The sequence below is a fragment of the Orcinus orca genome, chromosome 6 (assembly GCF_937001465.1).
Source record: "Orcinus orca chromosome 6, mOrcOrc1.1, whole genome shotgun sequence".
Taxonomy (NCBI): domain Eukaryota; kingdom Metazoa; phylum Chordata; class Mammalia; order Artiodactyla; family Delphinidae; genus Orcinus; species Orcinus orca.
The window spans coordinates 71,140,682-71,166,366 of record NC_064564.1 but is presented as its reverse complement, the minus strand read 5'-3'; the positions used below and the strand labels follow the sequence as shown (position 1 = coordinate 71,166,366).

General features: G+C 43.4%; 1 protein-coding gene across 7 annotated transcripts in view; it reads left to right on the top strand.

The window, feature by feature from the left end:
• The window catches only part of APBA1 (amyloid beta precursor protein binding family A member 1), a 239,709-nt gene that overhangs the window by 138,256 nt on the left and 75,768 nt on the right, over positions 1-25,685 (top strand). For 4 of the 7 annotated variants that reach the window (XM_049710928.1, XM_004276413.3, XM_049710927.1 and 1 more), the window contains one exon: positions 20,082-21,350. In XM_049710928.1, coding sequence (XP_049566885.1) covers positions 20,151-21,350 — 1,200 coding nt within the window. In that variant the 5' untranslated portion in view covers positions 20,082-20,150. Of the gene's footprint in view, positions 1-15,780; positions 15,886-20,081; positions 21,351-25,685 lie in introns of all 7 variants that reach the window. The other 3 variants (XM_033440211.2, XM_033440210.2, XM_049710930.1) reach the window with 1 other exon arrangement.

The following is a 25,685-nucleotide window of genomic DNA, read 5'->3' as shown; positions in this document are numbered from 1 at the left end:
GGGAAACTCAAGGTAAAACACAACCTATCAGATTGGCAAAAATGAAATATATTGATAACATCTTTGGGGGGAACTCCATTTCCCTGCCTCGTGATTCATTGTAGAATAACACTGGTGGCCCCTCTCCCTGCCCCTCATTCTCTTTTCTCCAGAAGAGGAGGACTGTTTCATGAATTTGGGAAAGGAAACTGTGTTGGATTGGTGCCATCTGGGTCTCTTTTCCAGCTCTGCCTGCCTGCCTGCTGTGATAGGGTATTCTGATGTGCTCCCAGCCATATGGCAAGCTTCCCCCAGCAGGCATGACACCTGTGGGGGACACCTGTGGTTGACCGCTATCCCAGTGACTCCCTGAGGTCCATTTATTTAATGCAGAGGTGAAGTGTTAGTAAGACAATTTGGCTGAAAATATAAAGGCAAATCATCCAATCCAGCTTTTCAGATGACATTTTAAAATCTCCATTTGTGGAGATTTTAAATCTCTATATCCCTTTGCTGGTTCAGAATTTGGGAAGAAAAGAGGAATGTTTCCTGTTTCCTGTATGCCCCTCCCCACAGAAAAAAAGAATACATATATCCATGGCTACATGTGGAAAAATTGAAATTCCTTGGAGTTGGAAGGGAATTACTAAAGTTCAGGGGGAAGTACCTGGCAGCGTTATCAAACCCAACTTGGGTCCACTCACCCAAGCACAGTAAAGCCAATCTACTGTTGCTGGGTTGTGGTGATGGAAAGTGCAGCGTTTATTGCAGGTGCCAAACAAGGAGCATGGGGCAGCTAATGCTCAAAAGTCCTGAACTCCTTGATGGCTTTCCAGGTAAGATTTTTAAAGACTGTGAGGGAGAGAGTTTCAGCGTATGTGATCAGCTCAAGGACTTTCTTCTGATTGGTTGGTAGTGAGGTGACTAGAAGTCAATATCATCAACCTTCTGGTTCCAGTCAGTCTGGGGCTCTTCATGCTTGTGGTCAGCATGCAGTTAACTTCTTCCACCTGGTGGGGGTTTCAGTATCTGCAAAACAGCTCAAAGGACATGGCTCGGAGTATTATCTATAGCCTTTGAGGAGAACTAAAGGTACTTGACTTTGCTTAATGGCTAAACTATTATTATTTTGTCTTGCTTGACTATTTTCCTTTGTTTCTGCATTTTCTCACTTCTCTGATTAACTTTATTCTTTGGAATTTGGGGAAGGTGTAGGAGGCTAAAGTTTTTCCACAAGCAGGAAGCAGATGGAGGAGTGGGCGGGACAGGGGGCGTCTGTCCCTGGGAGGCCCCATAAGGTCCTGCCTGGTTACAGCTGTATCTATTAAAATGTGAACTTGTATTCATTTGGATGACATGATTTGGTGTCTGGCATTTACTTCAACATAGTCCAAGAGGAGGGGTGCAAGTGGGTAGACGTATAGATACATTAAGACCAGCCTTTTTCATGTCTGCAAGTTTTTGCATCCTCTCTATCAAATTAAGAGAATAATTATACCATTCTCTCTAGCTTTCCACATGTTTGACATTTTCCGTAATAAAAAGTTGTTTTAGAATGTGTATTACTTCCAACCAGCAATCTCACTTTTAGGAATTTATTTCATAGAAATAACTGTATCAGCCCTTATGGATATATATCTATGAGGATGTTTATTGAAACACTGTATGGGAAAAATATGGAAATAACATAATGATCATTAATAAGAAAATGGTTATATAAACAATATATATGTTGACCTTATTAAGGAGAGTAAATAAGGGGAAACAATTTTGTGCAACATCGAGGAAAACTCACACCATCTACTTCATCCTTTATTCTTAAGTATGAACAGACAGGAATCACCAAATATGTAGGGGAAAAAATTGCAGCATGAAAGAGAAAGGGCCAAGGTAAATAGAAAAACAGACCCTAGAGGAAGCAAAGACAGTACAGGAAACTTCAAACAAACAAACAACAGCTCTCATTAGTATGTTCAGAGCGATCCAAGAATTCATAATATCCATTTAAAAATGACATGAAATCAGGTAATAGAAAAAGAAAGCGCTTTTAGAGATTAAAGATAGGCTGTCCAGAAATTCAACAGAAGGTCTTGAGGAAAATAAGATGAAGACATAGAGAAAAAAAGGAAAAGAGAATAGAGACAGTAGAGAAAAGAGAAGTCAAGGTAGTCCAAAAGCTCTGATACAGCCACTGTGGAAAACACTGTGGAGGTTCCTCAAAAAAATAAAAATAAAACTACCATATGATCCAGCAATTCCACTTCTGGGTATTTGCCCAAAGGAAATGAAATCACTATCTTGGAGAGATCTCTGCTCTCCCATGTTCATTGCAGCATTATTCACAATAGCCAAAATATAGAAAAAACCTACCTGTCCATCAGTGGATGAATGAATAAAGAAAATGTGATATAGATATAGATAGATAAAGATATATAGAAATCTAGATAGATACAGATAAGTATCTATATCTGTCTCTCTATATCTATTATGTTTTCATATAATATATATAATGGAATATTATTCAACCATGAAAAGAAGGACATCCTGCCATTTGTGACAACATGGATGGACCTTGAGGGCATTGTGCTAAATGAAATAAGTCAGACAAATATTGTATGACATCATATGTAGTTGAATCTTTAAAAGCTGAATTCGTAGAAATAAAGAGTAGAATGATGGTTGCCAGGACTGGGGGAAGGGGCGGGGCAGGGGAAGGAAGTGGAAAGATGTTGGCCAAAGGGAACAAGCTTCCAGTTATAAGATGAATACGTTCTGGAGATCTAATGTACAGCATGGTTATTATAGTTAATAATACTGTATTATATACTTGAAAGTTGCCAAGAGAGTAGATCTTAAATATTCTCACCACAAAAAAAGAAATGTTAATTATGTGACATGATGGAGGTGTTACTATATTATAGTGGTCATCATTTTACTATACAGAGTGTTAACAAATCAACATGTTGCACGCCTTTAACTTATACAATGTTTTATCTCAATTATACCTCAGCAGAGCTGGAAAAAGAAAAGGCTCCAACATCTAACCAATAGGAGTCTCAAAAAGTAAATCCAGAGAGAATGCCAGGGGGAAAGGGAAGACATTTTCAAGGAAATAATTGAACATTCCCCAAAACTGGAGAAAGACACAAACCTTGAGATTGAAACAGCAGACCAAGAGCAGAGGACAATGATTAACAAAAAATTTAAAGCCTCATCCTCTGAAATTTACAAACACTAAGAATAAGCACAATATGTTAAAAGATACCCGAGAGAGAGAACTGAAGAGGGATTGAATTGGGCTCATACCAGCCTTCGCATCAGCAGCATTAAATGCTGGAAACTCATTGCTCAAGCACGGGCCTCAGACCACAGACAAGATCATCATCTGGGGGCTTATTAGAAATGCAGGTCTCAGGGACTTCCCTGGTGGTGCAGTGGTTAAGAATCCGCCTGCCAGTGCAGGGGACACGGGTTCGAGCCCTGGTCCGGGAAGATCCCACATGCCGCAGAGCAGCTAAGCCCACGTGCCACAACTACTGAGCCTGCGTGCCACAACTACTGAAGCCCGTGCGCCTAGAGCCCGTGCTCTGCAACAAGAGAAGTCACCACAATGAGAAGCCCGCGCACCACAAGGAAGAGTAGCCCCCGCTCGCCGCAACTAGAAAAAGCCCACGCGCAGCAATGAAGACCCAATGCAGCCAAAAATAAATAAATAAATTTACTAAAACAACAAAAAGAATTGCAGGTCTCAGGCCCACCCCAGACCCACCAGTCAGGATCTGCATTTTCACAAGATCCCAGGTGATTCATGTGCACACGGACAGGCTAGAGCACATAGGATGATGACTTCATGGTATGAGAAAAAAATTATTATGAACTAAGAATTCATATGCCCAATGATCAGTCAAGTATAAGGGCAGAATCAAAGCACTTTAAGGCAGAATACAAAAACTTTGTCATTCTAGTGAGTGATGTTGATAATGGGGGAGGCTATGAATGTGTGGAGGCAGGGAGTAGATGGGAAATCTCTTTACCTTCCTCTCAATTTTGTTGTAAAGCTAAAACTGCTCTAAGAATAGTCTTTCTTTTTAAAAAAGGTGGTATTTAAAGCTATAAATGTAACCAATAAAAATATAATTATTAAACATTGGAAGACAGCAAGGAGAGATTAAGTGAAATAAATTCTCATCTTTCATCATCTTTCATACCAGGAAGTCAATAGATATTGTCTAAATTATTAAGTCAGTAAATTGTGATATATTTTGTAGAGTTAAGGAAGTAAGCCTTAGAAGAACTAAAAATAGTAACAGGATATTTTTTTCCTCTTGTTACTCAATGATTCTTTTTTTAAAAATATTTATTTATTTACTAGGTTGCGCCGGGTCTTAGTTGCAGCAGGCAGCCTCCTTAGTTGCGGCATACGAACTCTTAGTTGTGGTATGCATGTGGGATCTAGTTCCCTGCCCAGGGGTCGAGCCTGGGTCCCCTGCATTGGTAGCATGGAGTCTTAACCACTGAGCCACTAGGGAAGTCCCTCAATGATTCTTTTTTAAAGCTGAGAGGTAATGACTTATTTTGAGGTCTCACTGAAATGTCCCTGTGCACAGATTAGAATAACATAAACAAGCTCCAAAATTTTATTGTCGTAACACATTAAAAGTTAATTTACTAACAGTTGCAGTCCAATGAAGGCTATTTCTGGTCAGTAAGCAGTTTTCCTCCAATTCAGGGATCCAGGCCACTTTCTTCTTGTGATCCAGGCCACTTCTATCCTTCTTGTGATATCCTGCAGGTCTTGGACTCTTTTGCACGTAGCATGAATGGGGAAGGAGAGCATGGAAAAGGCAGACTCACTTCCTAAATGACCTGGCCCCCAAAGGACATCCTCACTTCCACTTTCACTCCCTTGGAGAGAACTAGTCATGGCCCCATCTAGATGTCAGGAGGGCTTGTAAATGTAGTTCTTAGTGACAGTTCTATGTCATGACGGGTGAGCTCAAATTTTTGGTGGGCAACAAACCATTTCTGCCACACTCTGTATCCATATAGTTATGTATAAATGGCATGTACACCTTGCACCTCCTCAGAAGGGCGTGTGGGTTCCAGACACTGCAAAGTCAAGTGCCCTGCAGATAGAAAGGATGGTGTGTTGATCAGATTTGCTCTGAGTTGTTTGAATATTAATTCCTTTCCCTTGCTCTGATATCATTTAACCAAGCACCTTTTTATAATCATTTCCTTTCACTTAGTAGATCTGTCTCTTGCAACTGGATGTCCTCTTTGTAAATTAATAAATCAGTGTTATAATGGGACAGTGGAAGGAGGTGTGGAAAGAGACCGGGCAACATGCTGCTCCCTGGTAGCAGCTTCAGTAACACATGTGTGACTTTGAACTGGTTATGTAACCTGTCCACTCCTTGGTATCCTTATCTGTAAAATAAGGGACTTGTTGGGTTTTGCCAACCCTTTCTGTTCTAAATTTTTATTACTTTATAATTCTCTCCATCAGTGAACTGATCATATTGAGTTTCTGGAGTGCGGTCAGAGTGACCACAGCCTGGACTACAAGTTCCCACATAAGTATAGCAACTCTTAAAGTCCTTTTCACCACAGCCACCCCTGCAATCTGTCACAGAGACATCAAACTTGAATAGTGAGACTCTAAAGAAAAACAGAGGTTGAGAGACAGTGTGGTAGCAAGGAATCTGCCTCATGATGAGAAATCTCCATCAGTACCAGAAGAGAAAGCTTTTATAGGGATCAGCTCATCAGCCCCACCACAAAGCCCTCCTCAACAAAAAGGGTGATAAATTTTCCCAGGCACTTAACAGTTCATAAAGCAGTCACCATCCCCACAAGGTAAGCAGAATAGGTTATTAATTTCATTACATATTTAGGGTTTTTTAAAATAAGTTCATGGTTCAAACATTAAAAAGTACAGGGGCTTCCCTGGTGGTGCAGTGGTTGAGAATCTGCCTGCTAACGCAGGGTACACGGGTTCGAGCCCTGGTCTGGGAGGATCCCACATGCCACAGAGCAACTAGGCCCGTGAGCTACAACTACTGAGCGTGCGCGTCTGGAGCCTGTGCTCTGCAACAAGAGAGGCCGCGACAGTGAGAGGCCCGCGCACCGCAATGAAGAGTGGCCCCCGCTTGCCACAAGTAGAGAAAGCCCTTGCACAGAAACGAAGACCCAACACAGCCAAAAATAAATAAATAAATAAACTCCTACCTCCAACATCTTCTTTAAAAAAAAAAAAGTACAAAAATGCATGTGTTGAAAAGTCCCCCATCTACCCAGTTCTCACCCCTCATCCTCCCACCCCACCCCCGAAAGAAATAAGTACTTGTCTTAGTTTTTTGTCATTTCAGAGACTTTCACACATATGTATTCTTTTCCCTCCTCTTATATTCATTATACACTGTTCTGACCTTGCTTTAATTTAATATATCAGAGAGTTCTTTCTATTATCTGTACATAAAAATCAGCCTAGGTTCTATAGAAATCTATCTATAATTTATTTTATCAGTTTTATTTGTTTCTAGTCTTTTGTGAACGCAAACCATGCTTTAGTAATTTAAGTAGAGTTGTACGTAAGTCATTTCACACACTTGTGTATGAATGTATACATAAATTTCTCAGAGTGGTAATTTTGATAGATACTTTCAAATTGCCCTTCGTTGACCCATTTGATAGATGAGCAAAGGTGGTAAGAACTTACGGTTGCAAATCAAGGGCAGTACACAGCTTGGTGCTCACAGGTACGATTTTCCTGAGTTGGAGCTGCACGGGTGTGAGTAGGTCTAGTACTGTAAGCTGACGCCGGCTGCCGTGAGGTGGGCAAGCAGGACAGCTCACCAGAGTGCAAGCTGGAGGAGTGAAGCTTGGCCGCTGCGTGTTGGGAGGTCACAGGGCAGATGTGAGCTGAGTGCTTCCAATGTCTGAGCAGGCACTTTGTGAGCCAGGAGCCCAGGGTGTGGGCACCGGCTTGTAGAAGGCTCCAGAAATAGCAGTTACACACACATTACAGGGTAGCCTTTGAGCCAGGTGGCCAGGAGGTGGCTCTCTGTGCCAGTCAGGTTCCTGCTACCCACACCTGGGTTCATTGGGTCTTAGATTTGGGACAGTGATAGGGCAGTGGCAGAGTTGTGGCCAACCACAATGTCACTTAAGCGTCAGTGAGGGCTAGTGGGGTAGTTTCGTTAAAGTGGAGCAGCCTTGCTTGCATATTTTAAGTAATAAAATATGTATTGATATATATGTGTGTCGTAATATATTCTTGTATAATATTTATATTATATATAATATATCTAAATATCTTATATATTTATATTATTTATATACAGTAGTCACATATATATTTAATTATACATATTTTACTTATATAATATATATAACATGTATAATATAAAGTATATTTTAAATACATATATGCATATATAAATTATATATACGTATAAACATATAAATTATACAAACATAAATTATACATATTTATATATAAATTATATTTTAAACACATATTTACACAAATATTTAAATAATGGAATTTTTTTCATATACTTTATTTTTTAGAGCAGTTTTAGGTTCACAGAAAAATTAAGTGGAAAGTACAGAGAGTTGCCATATGCCTCCTCTCCCACACATGCGTAGTCTCTCCCATTAACAACATCCTGCACCAGAGTGGTACGTTTATTACAACTGATGAACGTACATTGAACGTCATTATCACCCAAAGTCTGCAGTTCACATTAGGGTTCACTTTTGGTGTTGTACATTCTGTGGGTCGACAAGTATATTTTTTATTCTTAGTGCTACATTAACACATTTATTTAGCTAGTAACACTATGAGGTCGGTGCTGTTATTACCCCCATTTAGGGAAGAGGAAACTGAGGCATGTAAGGTTAAGTGACTTGCCCACGGTCACATATCTAGTGAGTGTTGGAACTGAATTTGAACCTAGGCAGGGTGACTTAGCATGTGTTCTTAACTGCTATGCTCTACTGCCCCTAACTTGATTCCCCAGTACCTGGGATTCTCTTTCCTCTTCCCACTACTCCTCCAGGTGAGAGAAAAGTGCTCCCTCTGTTCTTACTTACCTGGCTTTCCCAGAGCCTCACTGCCTGTTTGAAGAATCTTCGCACAACTTCTGTCGTTCTCTACAGCAGGGGTGCTGTGGGTTAGCACAGGTGCACAGGTTAGCACAGATTCCTGGGTGCTGTGGCCATGACCCTGAGGGTTATCAGTGAGGGGGACAGAAGGCGAAAGGGAGAGTGAGGCTGGGAGTGATCGAGGGGAAAGGAGCAGTACAGCAACACTGGCCTCAGTGTCCAAAGAGATCTGAGATTAAAGGACAGCAGTGAAATTTGGGGGAGGGAAGAATATGGGACCAGTCCCTTTGAGAGACCAAAGAACAGACAGTATGGGACTTCTGGCTCTAGGTCACAGCAACAATCAGGCTTTTCACTCATTCACTTATTTGTTCATAATCTCCTGTTATTTGGAGGGAAAATTCTGATAATTGGAGGGTCTTTTGTTTGTTGAAAAGGGTGATGGAGGAGGGTGACGTTACATGCTTTTGGAAGAGCTTGAACACAGCTAAATTGTTCTGCAGAAGAAAAGGAGAGAGTTTAGGAAGCCCAAAAGGAAGATCTAGAGTTGCACTGTCCAGTATGGTGGCCACATGTGGCTATTGAGGCCTAACTGAGATGTCTGTAAGTGTAAAATTCACATTGGATTTTGATGACTTAGTAGGGAAAAAAGAATGCAGACTGTCTCAGTAATAATTGTTTATATTGGACATATGTTGAAATAATATTTTGGGTATATTAAGTAAAATAAAATATATTATTAAAATTAATTGTACTTTCTTTACCTTTTTTTAAATGTTACTACTAGAATTTTTTAAATTATGTATTTGATTTGCATTATATTTCTACTGGACTGTGGTGATCCAGAAGGAAGGGACAAGAACCATGAAGACTCAGGACTGTAGGGGAAAATTCATGAGAGAGGGAAGCCCTATAGCTGATGACAGAAAGCAAGATGTGGGAAAAATTAATCGATGAGGTTTGGGGAGGGTAATGGGTGTGATGCACAATGTAGTCTCTCACTCCAGTCTTCCCTATGAGATCTTTAGTAAAATCCACATTATTTTTTAATAAAACAAATTAAAAATAATTTCCTTTGGAGAAACTCATGTCTTCTCTTGAGGTGACTAAAAGCCTCTGGGTCCTAGCAAAACTGTGTTTGAATTTCACTGGTATATCTGGGGCCTAAATGAAATCAGTTAACTAGAAAAAGAGTTACAGATACTCTACCTCTTTATATTCTAGTCAACATGTCCAATGAACTCAAGAGTTTCCAGACTATCCTTGAGTCACTTTTAAGAGAAAGTAGTTTTCTTCTTTCCCCACATATGTTTTTTTCCCTGTTAACTTTTTGCTAATGTGGCCAAATTGAGAGAGTTGATTGTCGAGGGAGGCTTTGAATCAATATGGGATTGCTGGCTCATCAACTTCAAATTCAAGTCATCCCCAATGTTGCTACCTAATAGTTGCTTAATGAATTTTGTACTTTGGGAGCTGTGAAGCTGAATTGTCAGGGAGTGAACCTTCCGGGATACAGCTGTTTTTAATCATCTTGCATATCAGATTTGAGGCATAACTGAAAAGATGTTTGCGGACAGTGGCCAGCATACCTGACGCTGCTTTCTTGACCTGTGAATAAGAAGAATGTCAGAAACAGGAACTTAATCTGAAGCTTTGTAATTAGGATTGTGGCTGACATTCTGGTGTGAATTTTGGGAAGGAAAATGCTAAAGGAAGTTACAGAAAACTTGAGGGAATAGAGAGAAGGAAGTTAACTGACTTTCTAATGAGCCAAATAATTTGTAAAAGTAACAGTAGCGGTAAATTTGAGGGGATGTGGTCTCAAAGGAAGGACTACATTCTAATGAATTACTGTTCAACTCATCCTTAGCCTGGTATTTCCCCCATTTCCATCTCCTTTTGCGGGATGAAGTAATGAGCCTCTGAAAACTAACATGGCTCAACTGATTTTAGAAATTTACTGTCTTTAACACTAAAATGTGGTGTGTGCATGGCTTTCTATATAATAACTGAAATATCAGGAAAATGGCCCAGGTTGATTATAATGGGTGATTTAGTACCCCTGAATGTAGTGTAGCAACAGAGATAGTAAATGTAGTGGAGGGTGAGGAAAGGAAGTTATGTAGGGGCATGAAAAAAGGGATTGAAATGGGGGAAAAATGTCTATTTTGTGTAACCCTCAGTAAATATGGATTTTGTAGGTGTGTCTGACTTTAAACCAGGGGCATTTCACAGAAATTCAGATAGACTTTATTTATTTTTTAAAAAAGATTTATTTATTTGTTTGTTTGTTTTTTTATTATTGGCTGCGTTGGGTCTTCCTTGCTGCGCGCGGGCTTTCTCTATTTGCAGCGAGCGGGGACTTCTCTTCGTTGTGGTGCCTGGGCTTCTCATTGCAGTGGCTTCTCTTGTTGTGGAGCATGGGCTCTAGGCGCGGGCTTCAGTAGTTTTGGCTTGCGGGCTCTAGAGCGCAGGCTCAGTAGTTGTGGCTCACGGGCTTAGTTGCTCCGCGGCATGTGGGATCTTCCCAGACCAGGGATCTAACCCGTGTCCCCTGCATTGGCAGGCGGATTCTTAACCCTGTGCCACCCAGGAAGTCCTCAGATAGACTTTTAATCGGCTTTGATTTCCAGAGAATGTGCCTTGAATTTTTATAAAATTTACAAGATTTCCCCTCTGAGTTTCCATGATTGCCTTAAGCTTATTTCATGTATTTTATTGGAATCAGAGTAATAAATGAATGATTTGATTGTTAAAGTGTCAGACAAAGAGCCAGACAATAAGGTAGTCTGCATAAATTCAGAATTTTCTCTTTAATCAAAGGCTGGGTTGTGATCAGAGCTTTGAGGTGGGAATGGCTGAATTAATCCAAGTGGATGAATTAATTTTCCTGACTGTTCAGTGTTAGCCACAATTATACAGATTTCAAGGTGGATGAAAGTAATGAACCTGACTTTGTAGCCATCACACAAGAATGTATTCTTCCAAATGGCCTCTGTCCCTCTGTTCACTCTGCAAGGATAAAAGCATATGTGAAAGATGTGGCCACTGGCCAAAACAGTATTTAAAGCCCTCTTTTGGAATTGACTTCAGAGCCTGAATAGACTCTTTTTAATAATCTTGGCTGTCGCATATCTTCATCCTTTAGGGATAGATTTGGTATTTGGAGAACATCAAGCAGCATTCTCAGCTAAATCTTGTAAACGAGGTGGATGATGAATTTGGATGACACCCTTTGAGGTCAAAAATCAAATATGACTAAATATGACTATGGAATATTGAAAACAGTTTGCTAGTAGCTTCAAATACCTCAAATTAACTTTGAAATCAGTTCCAATAAAGGAGTGGCCAAAGTATTTTGAGCAAAGACAGTGCCCTTGGAACATGGAAGTATAGAGTCTGCCAAGGTGACTATTCTAAAACGGATTACACCAATTTAGATGTTTGTTTAAAAAATCAATCGCATCACTTTCTGGGCACAGTGAAATGTAATAGGAAGAGTAGCGAAAGCCAGAGGGATCCACTTCCACTCCTTTTGGCTCTGAGTGACCTTGGACAAGTTATTTAAGCTGTCTTAGCTTCTGCTTCAAAATTAGCAATTGGAGATAATAATTTCCACTGAGACTGTTGTGAGGGTTAGAAATACAGTATGTAAAACACCACATATATCACTGGACTACACATAGTACAGGGTTTGTGATTATTTGATGGATTTATTTATACCGAGCCTTACTTCAAAATGGATTAAAAGTAGCTTAACTGCTTGTTTTCCACCTCTACGTAGCCTTATTTAGGAAAGGGTAATAATAAATGTACCATGTGCTCTAGTCATTATATTAACTTTTTTTTTTTTGCTTTTTAAAAACAGTATATTGATCTGTTAAATACTAACTATGGTATGTGCAGAAAATGCACTAATGAATGTTAAATAGCCCTTAAAACGTATCAGACATGATTCTAAGTTTTATACATATATATAAAATATTAACTTGTAGTATATCTATTAACTTGTATCATCCAGTAACCATGTGATGTAAGTACTATTGGATTGACCAAAAAGTTCGTTTGGGTTTTTCGTAAGATGTTATGAAAAAACCCGAACGAACTTTTTGGTCAACCCAATATTACTATGCCCACTTTAGAGATGGTAGAATTGGAATATTTTCTGTAATTAAATTATTCAGAGTCAAAGAGCTAGTAAGTGATGAAACCACGATGCAAATTCAGGCAGTATGTCACCCACACCTGTCCCCACACTACTACAATACCTCATTAAGGATAGTGAATGACAGGATGATCCCTTAGGGATAAATGTGGTATTTGAAAACTAATAAGCACCATTTATAGCCAACTCTCGTAAATAAGGTAGGGGATAATCCTTCGGAGTCAAAAGTCAAATATGACTAAATGTGAGAATAGAATATTGAGAACAATTTGCTGGTAACTTCAAACCCCATAAATTAACTTCGAAAGCTGTTCTCATAAAGGAGTGGCCAAAGTGTTTTGAGCAATGGCAGTGGCCTTGAAACATGCAAATAAAGAGTCTACAATGGCTAGTTGAGAAGGACCAGGACCCACCAACCTGTGTTGAGCAGGTGCTAGAAGGCAAATCCAGGTGCAGTATGGACAAAAGTGTAGTCCAGCAGGCAGTCCACTATCTCTAAGGGATCAACAAGTGGCCATCCAGACAAGCCGTTGGCATTCTTGATCCAGAAAATAGGGTATCCAAGGTGGTGAGGCAGCCAACATTGGGTCAGTCTGTCCACAGGTGAAGAACCCAGATCACTGGATCAAGGGACAGATCCACCAGAGCTTCCCACTGGCCAAACCCAAACAGAAGCCAGAGCAACAGGGAGCTGTTGATGCAACCCAAAGAGGCCAGCCTCGCAGGGCACAGGCAGGGTGGGGAAGGTGCAGAGTGGATCTGAAGAGGGAAACAAGATGTCCAGCCCCCATGTCTTCATCAAAGCTGGACAGGGTCAAGGACACAGTCCTGAGGTCCAACCAGAGACCTCAGTCTGGTTGACATCTGGTACTCAACTCATTCTGAAACCATTACCAAAACTATCTGCGAAGCCATGCTTCACAATTTCAGGCATAAGGATATCAGAGAAAACAAAATGACAGTTTGCTGAGGCAAGATAACTGTGTGAGGAGGCTTTTTCTGACCATGTAAGCCTATTTAAACTGGTAATGATTTTAAGAAGGTGAAATGTGTGTTCTGTATCCATCTTGGCTCCCAGTATCATTAAATTTAATTTCCAAATGATTCAAAGGAGATTAAGCTTTAATAAACTCTAGTCTTTTTTATTTCTGTCTTTTATATGTTACTCTTATAAATAGATGTATCGTGTTTAGAAGAGCTGATGATTTGAGTAGGGTTCTTGATGTCCTTTGGATTCCCTAGTAGATGTTTTATGATTGATCTAACTCATGGAAGGGAAACACATTTATAGGCTAGGGAAGGTAGATAAGAATACCTGGGTATTCCTATTCTGTCATCTTTTTTTTTTTTTAATGAGAACCACTAATCTCCCAGCCTATGCAGATTGCATGTGTGTGTGTGTGTGTGTGTGTGCACATTTGCATGCCCACTACATCCAGGGCATAATCTTGTTTGGCAACCACAGCTTTTGTTATGGAAATTAATAGTCTCAGTGTCATAGACGGCCCCTCCAGTGGCTTGGTGGCAGACGTCATGTTGACTGGAACAGTATGTGCGCGGGTGGATTAGGATAGGCTGCAGTCCCAAGAAATAGAACTTCCCTTCCAACTCCAGTGGGGCAAGACAAGTAACATTCATTAAGTCCACAGGAGGTAGTTGTACTACTTTAAATATTTGCAAAAATATAAAAACTTATATAAATGGAATCATATTGTTCATTCTAGTTTTCTCAGAGGAGAGAATGGCTAGTACAGACTTTCTTCTTCTTTTCCCACTTCTCTCCTCTCTACCTTCATGTGTTTTCCCTACACCTGCATTACTACCCCACCCCCTCCCCATACTCACACAATACTCTCCAGGTTAATAATCTGGTGTCTTTCTTTTTTACATTTCATTTTGTCTTCAGTCAGGCCCTTCTAAAACTACTTCTGAATGTGTTAAAAGAAACAGTCTATTGGAAATTGTTATTAGCAACTTCTTAAGGACAGATCAACCAAAGTAATGATAGCCTCCCCTTCTATCCATGCCAAACCAACAGGAGCCTCAGCTAACATTACGAGCTACCTGGATGCAATTGCTGAATCATGAAATGTTTTTATTTCTAAATGGTGCACTGCAGTGGAGTTCCCTCCCTCTGTTCACTTTTTCCAACTCAACTGTGGAACATTCCAGAACCAAGAGCCAGAAAGCCCCCTGTGCTTCACCACAACCTGGATTCCCTCACTTCTGCATCCAAGATGCCGTAGCACCTCCTTTTCATGTCGTGTGGCTGCTTCTGCCGAGGAGACCCTCTTGCCTGTGTCTTCCAGGTCATCCAGCCTTTTTGTAGAAGGGGAGGGATTTTCTTCGATCAGCTGTAACTCCTCCCTTCTACTCTCCCAGCCTCCGGTGACACATGGGTCATAGTCAAGAACATTGGCTGGATGATGGCACGCCTCTCCTAGGCCTCAGTTCCTAGGATGCTTACGAGCTATGAAATCCAGAACCTATAAGAACAGTAGCCCTCACATGATTCACAAAGGTGATGCAGTTGTTGTTTTAACTCTAGCTTCTTTTGGTAGCTGGAACCTATTTCTGTTTTGCATTCATCACCAGGTATTATAATCGCCAAAGCTGTCTGCCCTTGAAGGCTGAGATCATGGTTTAGAAACTTGCATCCCCCATGCCTTGCACAGTGCCTGGTACATATCCAATAAATGCCAACTGGATCAGCGCCCTCAAATATAGGCAGAGGTTGAATCACTGGAGTTCTTGGGGCACTTAAAGCATCAGAAGAAGGTGGAGAAGTTTGCAGGGGCAGATGAGATCGGTAAAGATTCAAGGTGGAAAGAAGAAATGAGTTCTCCAAAGGCTGGGCATGCCAATGTCCAGAAGGCCCCTGATACTGGGAAGTGGGAGGATAATTATTTTCTTTCTAATCACTAAGAATTTACTGACTACCTACTATGTTCCCTCTGTACTTGGCACTGGGGAATCAAAGGTAAATGACATGTCCTCTTTTCTCAAGGACTTCATATTTATAAAGAATTGCTACTCAGAATGACAGGTGCCATAATATGATAGATAGATAGATAGTGAGGGTGATGGGAGGGGTTAATCAGGCTTTATTTCTCCCCTGCTTAAACGCCCCCAGTAGCATGCCAGTGCACTTGAAATAACTCTACCATGATGTACCAGGCCCTGCCCTGCTAGCCGCTTCCCAACTTTCCGTCCTCATCTCCTACCACATCATCCCTTGCTCAGTTCACAGACATTATTTCTGTCTTTGAACACAGCAAGTCCTTTCTCACCTCAAGGCCCTGCCCTCAGATCTTTAGTTGGCTGCCTCTTTCTTTATCATTCAGACCTCAGTGCCCATATCACCTCCTCTGGCCACTATAGGAGGCCCTCTCTCCTCAGTCAGTTTCTCTGCCATTACCCTGTTTCATTTTCTTCATAAGACTTTTTGTTCCCTGATGTTATTTTGTTTATTAACATAATTATTGTCTCTTCCCCTCTCCTTTCCCTCCACCCCCATGAACTAGAATGGTGGCTTCCTGAGAACAGAACAGCCTGTCTGGCTTGGCCACTGCTCTGCCTCTACGCCCAGAACATTGCCTGGAGGCTGGCACGTAATAGACATTCATTAGGTATGAACTTGCTTTGGGGAAGATAAGACATTCACCAAAGAAAAGTTAGGTGAAAAATGTGCTGAGGTCGGGCTTCCCTGGTGGCGCAGTGGTTGAGAGTCTGCCTGCCGATGCAGGGGACACAGGTTCGTGCCCCGGTCCGGGAAGATCCCACATGCCGCGGAGCGCCTGGGCCCGTGAGCCATGGCCACTGAGCCTGCGCGTCCGGAGCCTGTGCTCCGCAACGGGAGAGGCCCCAACAGTGAGAGGCCCACGTACCGCAAAAAAAAAAAAAAAAAAAAAAAAATGTGCTGAGGAGAGGGAAGGCAGTTAGGGCTAGTGTCAGGACTTCGGGGTGTTAGAATACAGGGTGGAGGTGAAGCGTGAAGATGAGGCTAGGAGGAGTGATGTGGCCCAAGGGCTCTGTTTGTCAGGAGTAGGACTCAAGCACCAGAGCCTAGAGGCGGGGGCAGGGGTGGGGGTGGGGGTGGGGATGGGGTAGGGGGGGGTGACACCAGTTCCGCCAGCAGGTGTGTGACCTAGGCAATCATCTAACACCACCCGCCTCCATTTCCTCATTTTTAAAAGAGCTGACAATAATCTCTCTAAAGACGATAGAAGAGTATGCTCTTCATAGGCTAGTGTGAGGATTAAATGAGTCGTTATGTGGCAAATGCCTAGTAATGTCTGGTAGATAGTTAGCTAAGCATCTGTACTATGTACTGGAGGGAGATCGCTGAAGAGTTTGAGAAATAGGGCTATGGGATTCAGATTTGCATTTAGAAAGATGAGCAGGTTGGCTCATAGTGAGGTGAGGATCGACTGGAGGGGACTGAGAAATTAGTCAAGGAAATTTTGTAGGCGAGAGGGACCGAGACAAGGTAGTGGCAGTGAGGATGATGCGAGAGCTATGAAGACAATGGACTTGGTCCTCAGTCTGGGGAAGGAGGTTAGGGAAAGAGACAACTCAGTAATGATTCCTGGACTGGGGACTTGGTGGTGCCTTTCAGCCATACAGGAAATTCAGGAGGCGGGGCCAGGTTTGGGAGCTGAGATGTTCAGCTGTGGCAGGTTGAGATTGAGTGCTGTGGGAACTCCAGGTGGAGCTAGCCAGCCAGAGAAGCCCCACACCTTCCTGAACTGCAATATGATGCTAACACGCTTATTATCACTGTACTTATTCGTACTTAATGTTAGCGCTTAATAGTTAGCGTTTATAATCTTTACTTTTTAAGCAAATACCGTGAGAAACATCTTTGTCCACATCTGAGTTTTTCCTTTGAGATTTCTATAAGTAGAGTTACTGGGGCAAAGGTATATTACCTTTTTAATTTTAATTCATCTTGCCAAATTGCTTTTCAGAAAGGTGGTACCAATCTCTATACCCACAATAACCTTGGATTCTTTCAAAATAGCCTCAGTGGGGTTTTTAAATAAATATCACCCCCAAAGTTGCCAGGGTACAGGGAACCATCCTCTCGTGCGCTACCGATAGACCCGACCACCAACGTCAGCTCCATCTTTAAAAGTTGGGAGTTGCCTTTGTCCTAGAGAAATCCCTCAAATCGATGTCTGTTATTAATTAACATGCCGCAAACACCACAACCCAAACTATATTCTTGAAACCACGGTGGTGAGTGAAATAGAAATGCTCCGTGCATGCGGGAATACTCCCCTGAGGCCGGGGAAGGGGGTATAAGGACAATGCACCCAGTGAATAGAAAGCTCCACTGTAGCAAAACTGCATTATTTTGACAGTATTTTTCCCTAAAGTAGTGGTTTCTTGTAACTTTGTTTACCATAACTCAGTGTACGGACATGCATGGAAATCTCATTTCCTTTGGATCAGTGCTCTATGAGATGGTACCATTTGCTGGTCAAATATAATTTTAACCCAGAATAAAGTAAAATCTCTTTCTGATGCATATATCGATAGATTTTCATCAAAGTGAAAAGGGAAAATGCCATTTTCACTGAGGACAGTGTTTTGATCAGTTCTGCACATGGTTATCATGAAGTCTTGGCTGGTTCAGGTGTTTTGGATGGTGGTTGTTGCATTGCTAACACTAAGCACACACAGCTGACACACTGCAGGGCAACAGTACCCCGGGAAGTATCTGGCATGTTTGGTATCCCTCCCAGTGAATGCTTTCTTTGTGCTCAGCAGACTTAGATTTGTACATGAGTGTGGTTTTTATCTGTTGTCTTTTCCAGAGAGTCCTTATAAAGGAAACTTGGATAGACTGTTGTCGTCCATGTGTTGTATTGAATTGAATATTTGTTTTGTATTTTGGGTGATCCGCTGGAGGCCACCTAACCTGGGGGCCCTCAGCACCAGCATTTGCCTCTTCTGTTCAGTGCGTTAACCATCCATCTGGTCTGAATGGAGACTCGTACTTGGAAAACTTTCTTATACCTAGTTCACAGTCACTGTTCTCAGGGGTTAAAGGAGAGGAGGCCACAGGTTTTCAAAGAAGACAGGGTCTAATTTGTATGAAGTGGGACTCTTATCAAGGAAGGAAGCAATAAGGATTGATCATCTCTGCTAAACGACAATTGCTTTCTAGTGAGTATTAGTCAGTGGTGGATCCATCAAAGAATGGGAGAAAGATGATACTTCTGCTTTAAGATGAACTTGGTAGCTCCAAAATGGCCTCCTTTACTGCTGGGACTGTCATAGTGCCTGAAGGAAATTGCTTTCATTGTGGTGGGAGTTGAGCAGAATATAATGCATCAAAACATGAGAGAGTCCATCAGATGTTCCTGGTCCTCCTGGAGCTCTCTGCTATTACATTGAAGAGTTCACTTCCCACTTTTGTCCATTTGTAAGATGAGCTCTCCAAAAGAACACTATGAGAAAAGTTTACACATTTTAAAAATATATTTATTTATTTAGGCCGTGCCGGGTCTTAGTTGCGGCACACGGGATCTTTAGTTGCAGCATGCAAGATCTTTTTAGTTGTGGCATGTGGGCTCCTTAGTTGTGGCATGCATGTGGGATCTAGTTCCCCGACCAGGGATCGAAACTGGGCCCTCTGCCTTGGGAGCTCGGAGTCTTACCCACTGGACCACCAGGGAAGTCCCTAAAAGTTTACACATGTTGAACCTATTTACCATAAATGTCTTGAAATCATAGGGATCCTGCTTGTTTTTGCTGTTCTTTACATCTTTTGTGTTTATTTCCATACATTGCACACAGATTATGCTATAAAGCTATTTTGTGATAAGAATTGAGAGAGGTTGAAACCAAAGCTGTGTCTCTAGCTGCAAGTCCCTCTGAAAATAGGGAAAGAGACCTAGCCATATTTTAAAGAAATAAGCGTGTTATCCAATATCAGCTATAATGCTAATTCATAGAATCAAAGAATTGTAGATCCAGGGTGTATGAGGGAAGTGAGTATTAGAAATTAGCTAGTCTGTATTTCTCTAAGTGCATTTGTCAGAACACTGGCCTGTAGGAAAAAAGTGTTTCCCAGTCAAAGAAGTTTGTGAACCGAGCATCCTGTATCTTCCTCCCCTTGAATATTCACAATGAAAAGTCAACTCGAAGTCAGCATTTCCCAGACTTATTTGACCACGGAGTCTTTTCTTATCTAGGTAATAGGTGTTAACATCCTGCTATAGGAAATGAGTCCAGTCTCATGGTGGAGGTCCGGAAAACTGAGCCACTTAACCGGAGGCAACAGAGCCAGCAGTGCCAGGACGAGAACCCATTGATGGTTGATAGCCTCCCCCAGAATGGCTGCGAATTTGTATTGACAGCAACGGATCCAAAACATTCCAAGATTATTTTTTTCCTTGAAACTTATTTTAAAAATCGTTTCTAGTATAACTTAGATTTATCCCTTAGCAGATGGAAAATGTGTCAATTGTCTCATTCAATTTGGTAGTACTCTCTATTCATATGCATCAGAAACAGAACCTGAATAGTAAGCATGGTGGGGAACTAACGGCTCAAGAGGCTCTCAGTCTGAGGGGTGGGGAAGGGAGAAAGCCAGTAAGCAATTACACAAGGAGATATGTAATTACAAATTACGACACGTGCTACGAAGAAGATGAACTATGTGCTCTCAGGCTGAGCTTAATTTGCAATCACTTTTGAATTGACCGAGATTCAGATGGGATCAATAACAGCTGTTCTTATGGTATCTTGGTACTCAGCTCCCGCCTACAGTCTGAACCACGTAATAGCCCCTCCCCCCTTCTTGTTTTTCCAGCCGGGTGGAGCAGAATGAGAGCGCAGTGAGCCGGCCCAGCCCCTCTCCCAGCGGTCGCCGACGCCCACCATGAACCACTTAGAGGCGGCCGCGGAGGTGGAGGTGACGGACGAGGCGGCAGGCGGGGAGGTGAACGAGTCGGTGGAGGCCGACCTGGAGCACCCGGAGGTGGAGGAGGAGCAGCAGCAGCACCATGCGGGCCGCCCCCCGCGCGGGCGCGCCGTCGAGGACCTCCGCGCCCAGCCCGGGCCGCAGCAGCAGCAGCAGCAGCAGCAGCAGGAGGAGGAGGAGCGCGGGGAGTGCCTAGCGCGCTCCGCCAGCACGGAGAGTGGCTTCCACAACCACACGGACACGGCCGAGGGCGATGTGATCGCCGCAGCGCGCGAGGGCTACGACGCCGAGCGCGCGCAGGACCCCGAGGACGAGAGCGCGTACGCAGTGCAGTACCGGCCCGAGGCCGAGGAGTACACGGAGCAGGCGGAGGCCGAGCACGCCGAGGCCACGCACCGCCGCGCGCTGCCCAACCACTTGCACTTCCACTCGCTGGAGCACGAGGAGGCCATGAACGCTGCCTACTCGGGCTACGTCTACACGCACCGGCTCTTCCACCGCGGCGAGGACGAGCCCTATGCCGAGCCCTACGCCGACTACGGGGGCCTCCAGGAGCACGTGTACGAGGAAATCGGGGACGCACCTGAGCTGGACGCGCGCGACGGCCTGCGGCTGTACGAGCAGGAGCGAGACGAGGCGGCCGCCTACCGCCAGGAGGCCCTGGGCGCGCGGCTGCACCACTACGACGAGCGCTCCGACGGCGAGTCCGACAGCCCCGAGAAGGAGGCCGAGTTCGCGCCCTACCCGCGCATGGACAGCTACGAGCAGGAAGAGGACATCGACCAGATCGTGGCCGAGGTCAAGCAGAGCATGAGCTCGCAGAGCCTCGACAAGGCGGCCGAGGACATGCCTGAGGCCGAGCAGGACCTGGAGCGCGCCCCCACCCCGGGCGGGGGCCGCCCGGACAGCCCCGGGCTACAGGCGCCGGCGGGGCAGCAGAGGGCGGCTGGCGGCGAGGCGGTGCAGCGGTACAGCAAGGAGAAGAGGGATGCCATCTCGCTGGCCATCAAGGACATCAAGGAGGCCATCGAGGAGGTGAAAACCAGGACCATACGCTCGCCTTATACCCCCGACGAGCCCAAAGAGCCCATCTGGGTCATGCGCCAGGACATTAGTCCCACCAGGGATTGTGACGACCAGAGGCCGGTGGATGGAGATGTAAGTGTGTGCGGGTTCAGGCCTGCTCAGCTCCACGCGCGGCCAGGAGGGGAGACGGGCGCTCGGTGGCATCGTTTGTCATTGGGAAATGACTTGATGAGAGAAACGATCTGTGGGGCTGCTCAGAAACAGCTTGTGCTTAAGCGCGCCTGAGTGAAACACAGGTGGGAGGGAGTTAAGTGTTGAGAGGTTGCCGTAAATCAGTGGTTCTCAAACTGTTCCTGGAGCACTTGTTCAGAAATTGATTTCCAGGCGCACCGCTTCCCATCCCCTAGTTTCCCACTTAGAAGGTATGGGGTGGGGCCTGAGAATTTGTATTTCTAACGTCAAATAAAAAAACAGGTCTGGATTGAGTAAGGAGAGACTTTATTGGAAAGCATTATTGCAAAGGGGAAAGGTCCTGTTGTAATAGGGGAAGAGGGACTGTTGCAGTAGCAGAACCTCTAAGATCTGCAAGCGTCTCTAGAGTTAGGCACAAAGGGGGTTCTTTTGGAGGGAGGAGTAAACAAGGCTTGGAAGAACAAGGTGTGAGGAAGTGGGATGAAGCACGGCTCGAACGCATTGCCCATGAAAGAGTGTTTTAACCTGACAGCAGCCTATTCCCAGGAGGAGCTGTTGAGTAGGGGTGGGAAGCTGGCCAAAGTTCAGGGACCTGGAAGAAGGCGAGGAGCTTCATCAAAGGCTGGTTAATAAGCATTTTGTCTTGATTAATCAGCAGTTCAACTAACCATTTGTCAGGCAAAGAATGTAAATTTGGAGGGTCTGTGTCTGGCCTTGTCATAGGTAAACAAGGGGGCACCTGTGAGCTACTCAAGTCTAATGGGAAGGTAGGTTCTTTGCCTAGGCCATTTCCAGAACACAAAACGAGGGGAGGGGAGCCCTTAACCTTTGCTGTTTTCCAGGATCTCAGGGCTCAGGTGAAACTCAACGTTGTCACTAATAAGTTCCCAGGTGATGTTAATGCTGCTGGTCCCAGGACCATAATTTGAGAACCACTGCCTTAAAGCAACCCTTAAAAGTTTGGGATGGATAGTGTGGCCTCTTTGGAGGAAATCAAGGAAATCCTTCTGCCTTTTGGGGGTGTCTGCAGTTTTTTCACTGTGACTTTCAGGAAGGGCTTAGTTTTCATCTCTGGTGGTACCAGAGTGTCCTTCTCACCTCACAAAAGACATGTTTTTGAACTGAAATACACTTTCTTGTGAAGAGCTACAGAAAGCTATTGCTGCCCTGTCTGCATTTTATTTTCTGTGTTTGAAATACCTAAGAAATTTGATAACTCGGCAAGCTTGAGTGTCACCACAGTCTATTCAAAATAAATCAAGAAGGCTAACCTTTACCCCCACTACCTGGCTCTAAAGATTCTCTTTCTCCTCTGACTCTCACTTTTCCATTCTCTTGAATAATTTTTAAGCACTTTCATTTTTTTAAAGCACTTTCGTTTAAAATGCGAGCTTGGAGTAAAAGAAGGGTCAAGTGGTTAAATTCGGTTTCATTTAATTCTGCATTTTATGATTGCACCAGCCTATTTCTCGGTATATCTTTTGGAGTGAGAAACAATTATTGGAAGCTGTTTGTTCATTTTACTTAAATAGGTAAAGGGCTATGCAGGTCAGAAAGGTATCGTTCGCCTGCTCTTTTAGTAACAGCATTGGCTGTTAGCTGATTAAATCGCTGGCACCTTTAAGGCAAGGTTGGGAAGGGATCTGCATCCTCCCAGCCAGGGGGCGGCATTGGGTCAGTTAGTTTAGCATGCTTGGTGTCTCCCTCTGCTTTCCAGGCTTCACAGTCAAACAGTTAAAAATAGGTGCACTCACGTGCAGAATTGTCGGTGACCTCCCGCTGTCTCCAGGTTCCCTGTGGCTTGGAGGGATGGAGTGCAGCAAGTATTTTGCAAATGTAGTGGAAATGGAGCAGGTTTTTAAAAGTAAGGAGCTGTCAAGAGGCCGGGTTCTACATCCTTTTTAGAAACTTGGAAAGCCATCCGAGAAAAAGATGCGGGAGCATTCGGTCCAGATGCTGGCCTCTTCCTTCAGCTCTCTCACCTGCACCAGCTCCATGAAACTACTAGCTTAACCACCTGGTCCCTGCAGCCTCACGATGAACCCATCACCCAGCCTCCACTAGGGCTGGGGGCTTGCTTTTATCCATTTGAACTAGGAAAACAGCTTAACCCTCTTGCAAGATGTTTCATTCAGGAGGTAGAATTGATTCCAGAATATTGGGTGATGTTTTAGAAACCCATCCAGTCAGAAATTCAACTTGACACTAAGAAATTGGTTAGTTGGGCTTTCTGGGTTATGAATGGTTAATACAAAGCAAACCCCAAGACCTGTGCTTTAAAATATTCCACCAGTTGTCTTTAAGCCATTTGAATTTGTGGGTTGCATTTCATCGGTCATGCCACATTTATCGGAAAGACCTTCATTTGCTACCTCTTTGATGGTATCATGGGGGAAATACATACATTCTGTGGATTTCTTCCTCAGCATCAAAAAATATTTACTGAATGCTCATTCCGTGTATACTGTTGTAGAAAATGGAAAAGCACTATTAAAAGCCACGTGGCCTGAAGTCTTTCTGGAACGTACTTGTTAAAAATACAAATTACTACCTTTCTTTTCCAAACCAGAATACCTAAGATGGGGTCCAGCGTTCTGGGGTTTTGTTCATTAGGTTTGTTTTCCTTGTTTGTTTTTGTTTTGTAAATTCTCCCTGTGATTCTTGAGTATGTGAAAAATTAAGAACCACTGATTTAAAGGACAAGTGTCATCTGGGCAGTTTCCCCATGTTAGCTCTATGGATTAGTAGACCTAGCTAATTAGAGACCTAGACCTAAACCACAGGTGTGGTTTCATGGAAGGGGCTCTCCCACTGTGGTTTTGGTCAACTGGCCTGGAAAAGGGGCCCTGGAATTCTTGTTACAGAAGCAGCGCGTTCTCAAAATAGCAACATCAGAAACTACAGTGATGCAAATAGATGGTAATAAAAACCACCTGTACTACTACTTGCCAGAGGTGTCTGCTGATAGCTAAATCTGCTCTAAACACTACTTTTTTTTTAAACATCTTTATTGGGGTATAATTGCTTTACAATGGTGTGTTATTTTCTGCTTTATAACAAAGTGAATCAGTTATACATATACATATGTTCCCTCTTGCGTCTCCCTCCCTCCCACCCTCCCTATCCCACCCCTCCAGGCGGTCACAAAGCACCTAGCCGATATCCCTGTGCCATGCGGCTGCTTCCCACTAGCTATCTACCTTACGTTTGTTAGTTCTAAACACTACTTTTAATTCACTCGGACCTTTAGCATTTTTCTCATACTTGGAGGAAACTGGCATCTGTTGGCAAGTGAATCCTACAGAATGCGAAAATAGGATTGCTCGTTAGCAAGGACTTATTGAACATAGACTAGATGCTCTGCAGTGAGTGAATATAATTGTTTTTTGAAAAAGGTATTTATAAATGCTTTGCTTCTAGTAAAGGCTCTTTTCTAGATATATGTTTGAAAACTACCACCCAGCCCCCTTCTTGAAAAGTATTGTTAATGAATGACCAGTTCTGAAAAGTTCCGCAGCCTACCCGTCTCTCTTTAGGCAACAAACTCACTCTGAGTAGAGAACAGAGCGGGGGTGGAATCAGAGGGATGGATGGGAGCAAGCACACAGCGTAATGGGAGGGTTTTGGCTACTTGGAGTAGTGTGTTGCACAGTTTGAATTGGTCTTTATCACTGCTCCCTCTTAAAGCTACACTAAACATACATACACTAATATGTATAAAATGGATAACTAACAAGAACCTGCTGTTTAAAAATAAATAAATAAAACAAAATTCGAAAAAAAAAGCTACACTAAAATGACAGTAAAATAATAAAAATACGTAAAGCCACAATCACCAGGAGACAGAGGAAACAGCAGCAGATGAGAACAACAAAATTTTGGAACACCATAGTGGTGACTGGCTGTGGTAGACATTAGTGCCCCTCCCCCATATTGCCAGTTGTCCTCTGCTTTCAAGCCCAGGGATGACTGCACTGCACCTCCTCGTACCCTAGGAGCAAGACAAGGCCAGTGAAACGGGAGCAGTGAAATGTGATGTTGCTTCTAGGCAGGAGCAGCTCAGAGCACCTTCTTCCCCTGAAGCCTCAGGTTAAGATGGCGGTGTCACAGGATGGCAGAGCCTCTGTCCGTGTGGGTCCCAAGTGACCGTGATGAGCCGGGCTCTCTCCTGCCCCTGTGGACATGTAGTGTGAGAGAGGAAGCAACCTTTGTTGTTTTAAGCCTTGGGGATTTGGGGTGGTTTGTTGCCACAGCGCAGCCTGATCGATTCTCACT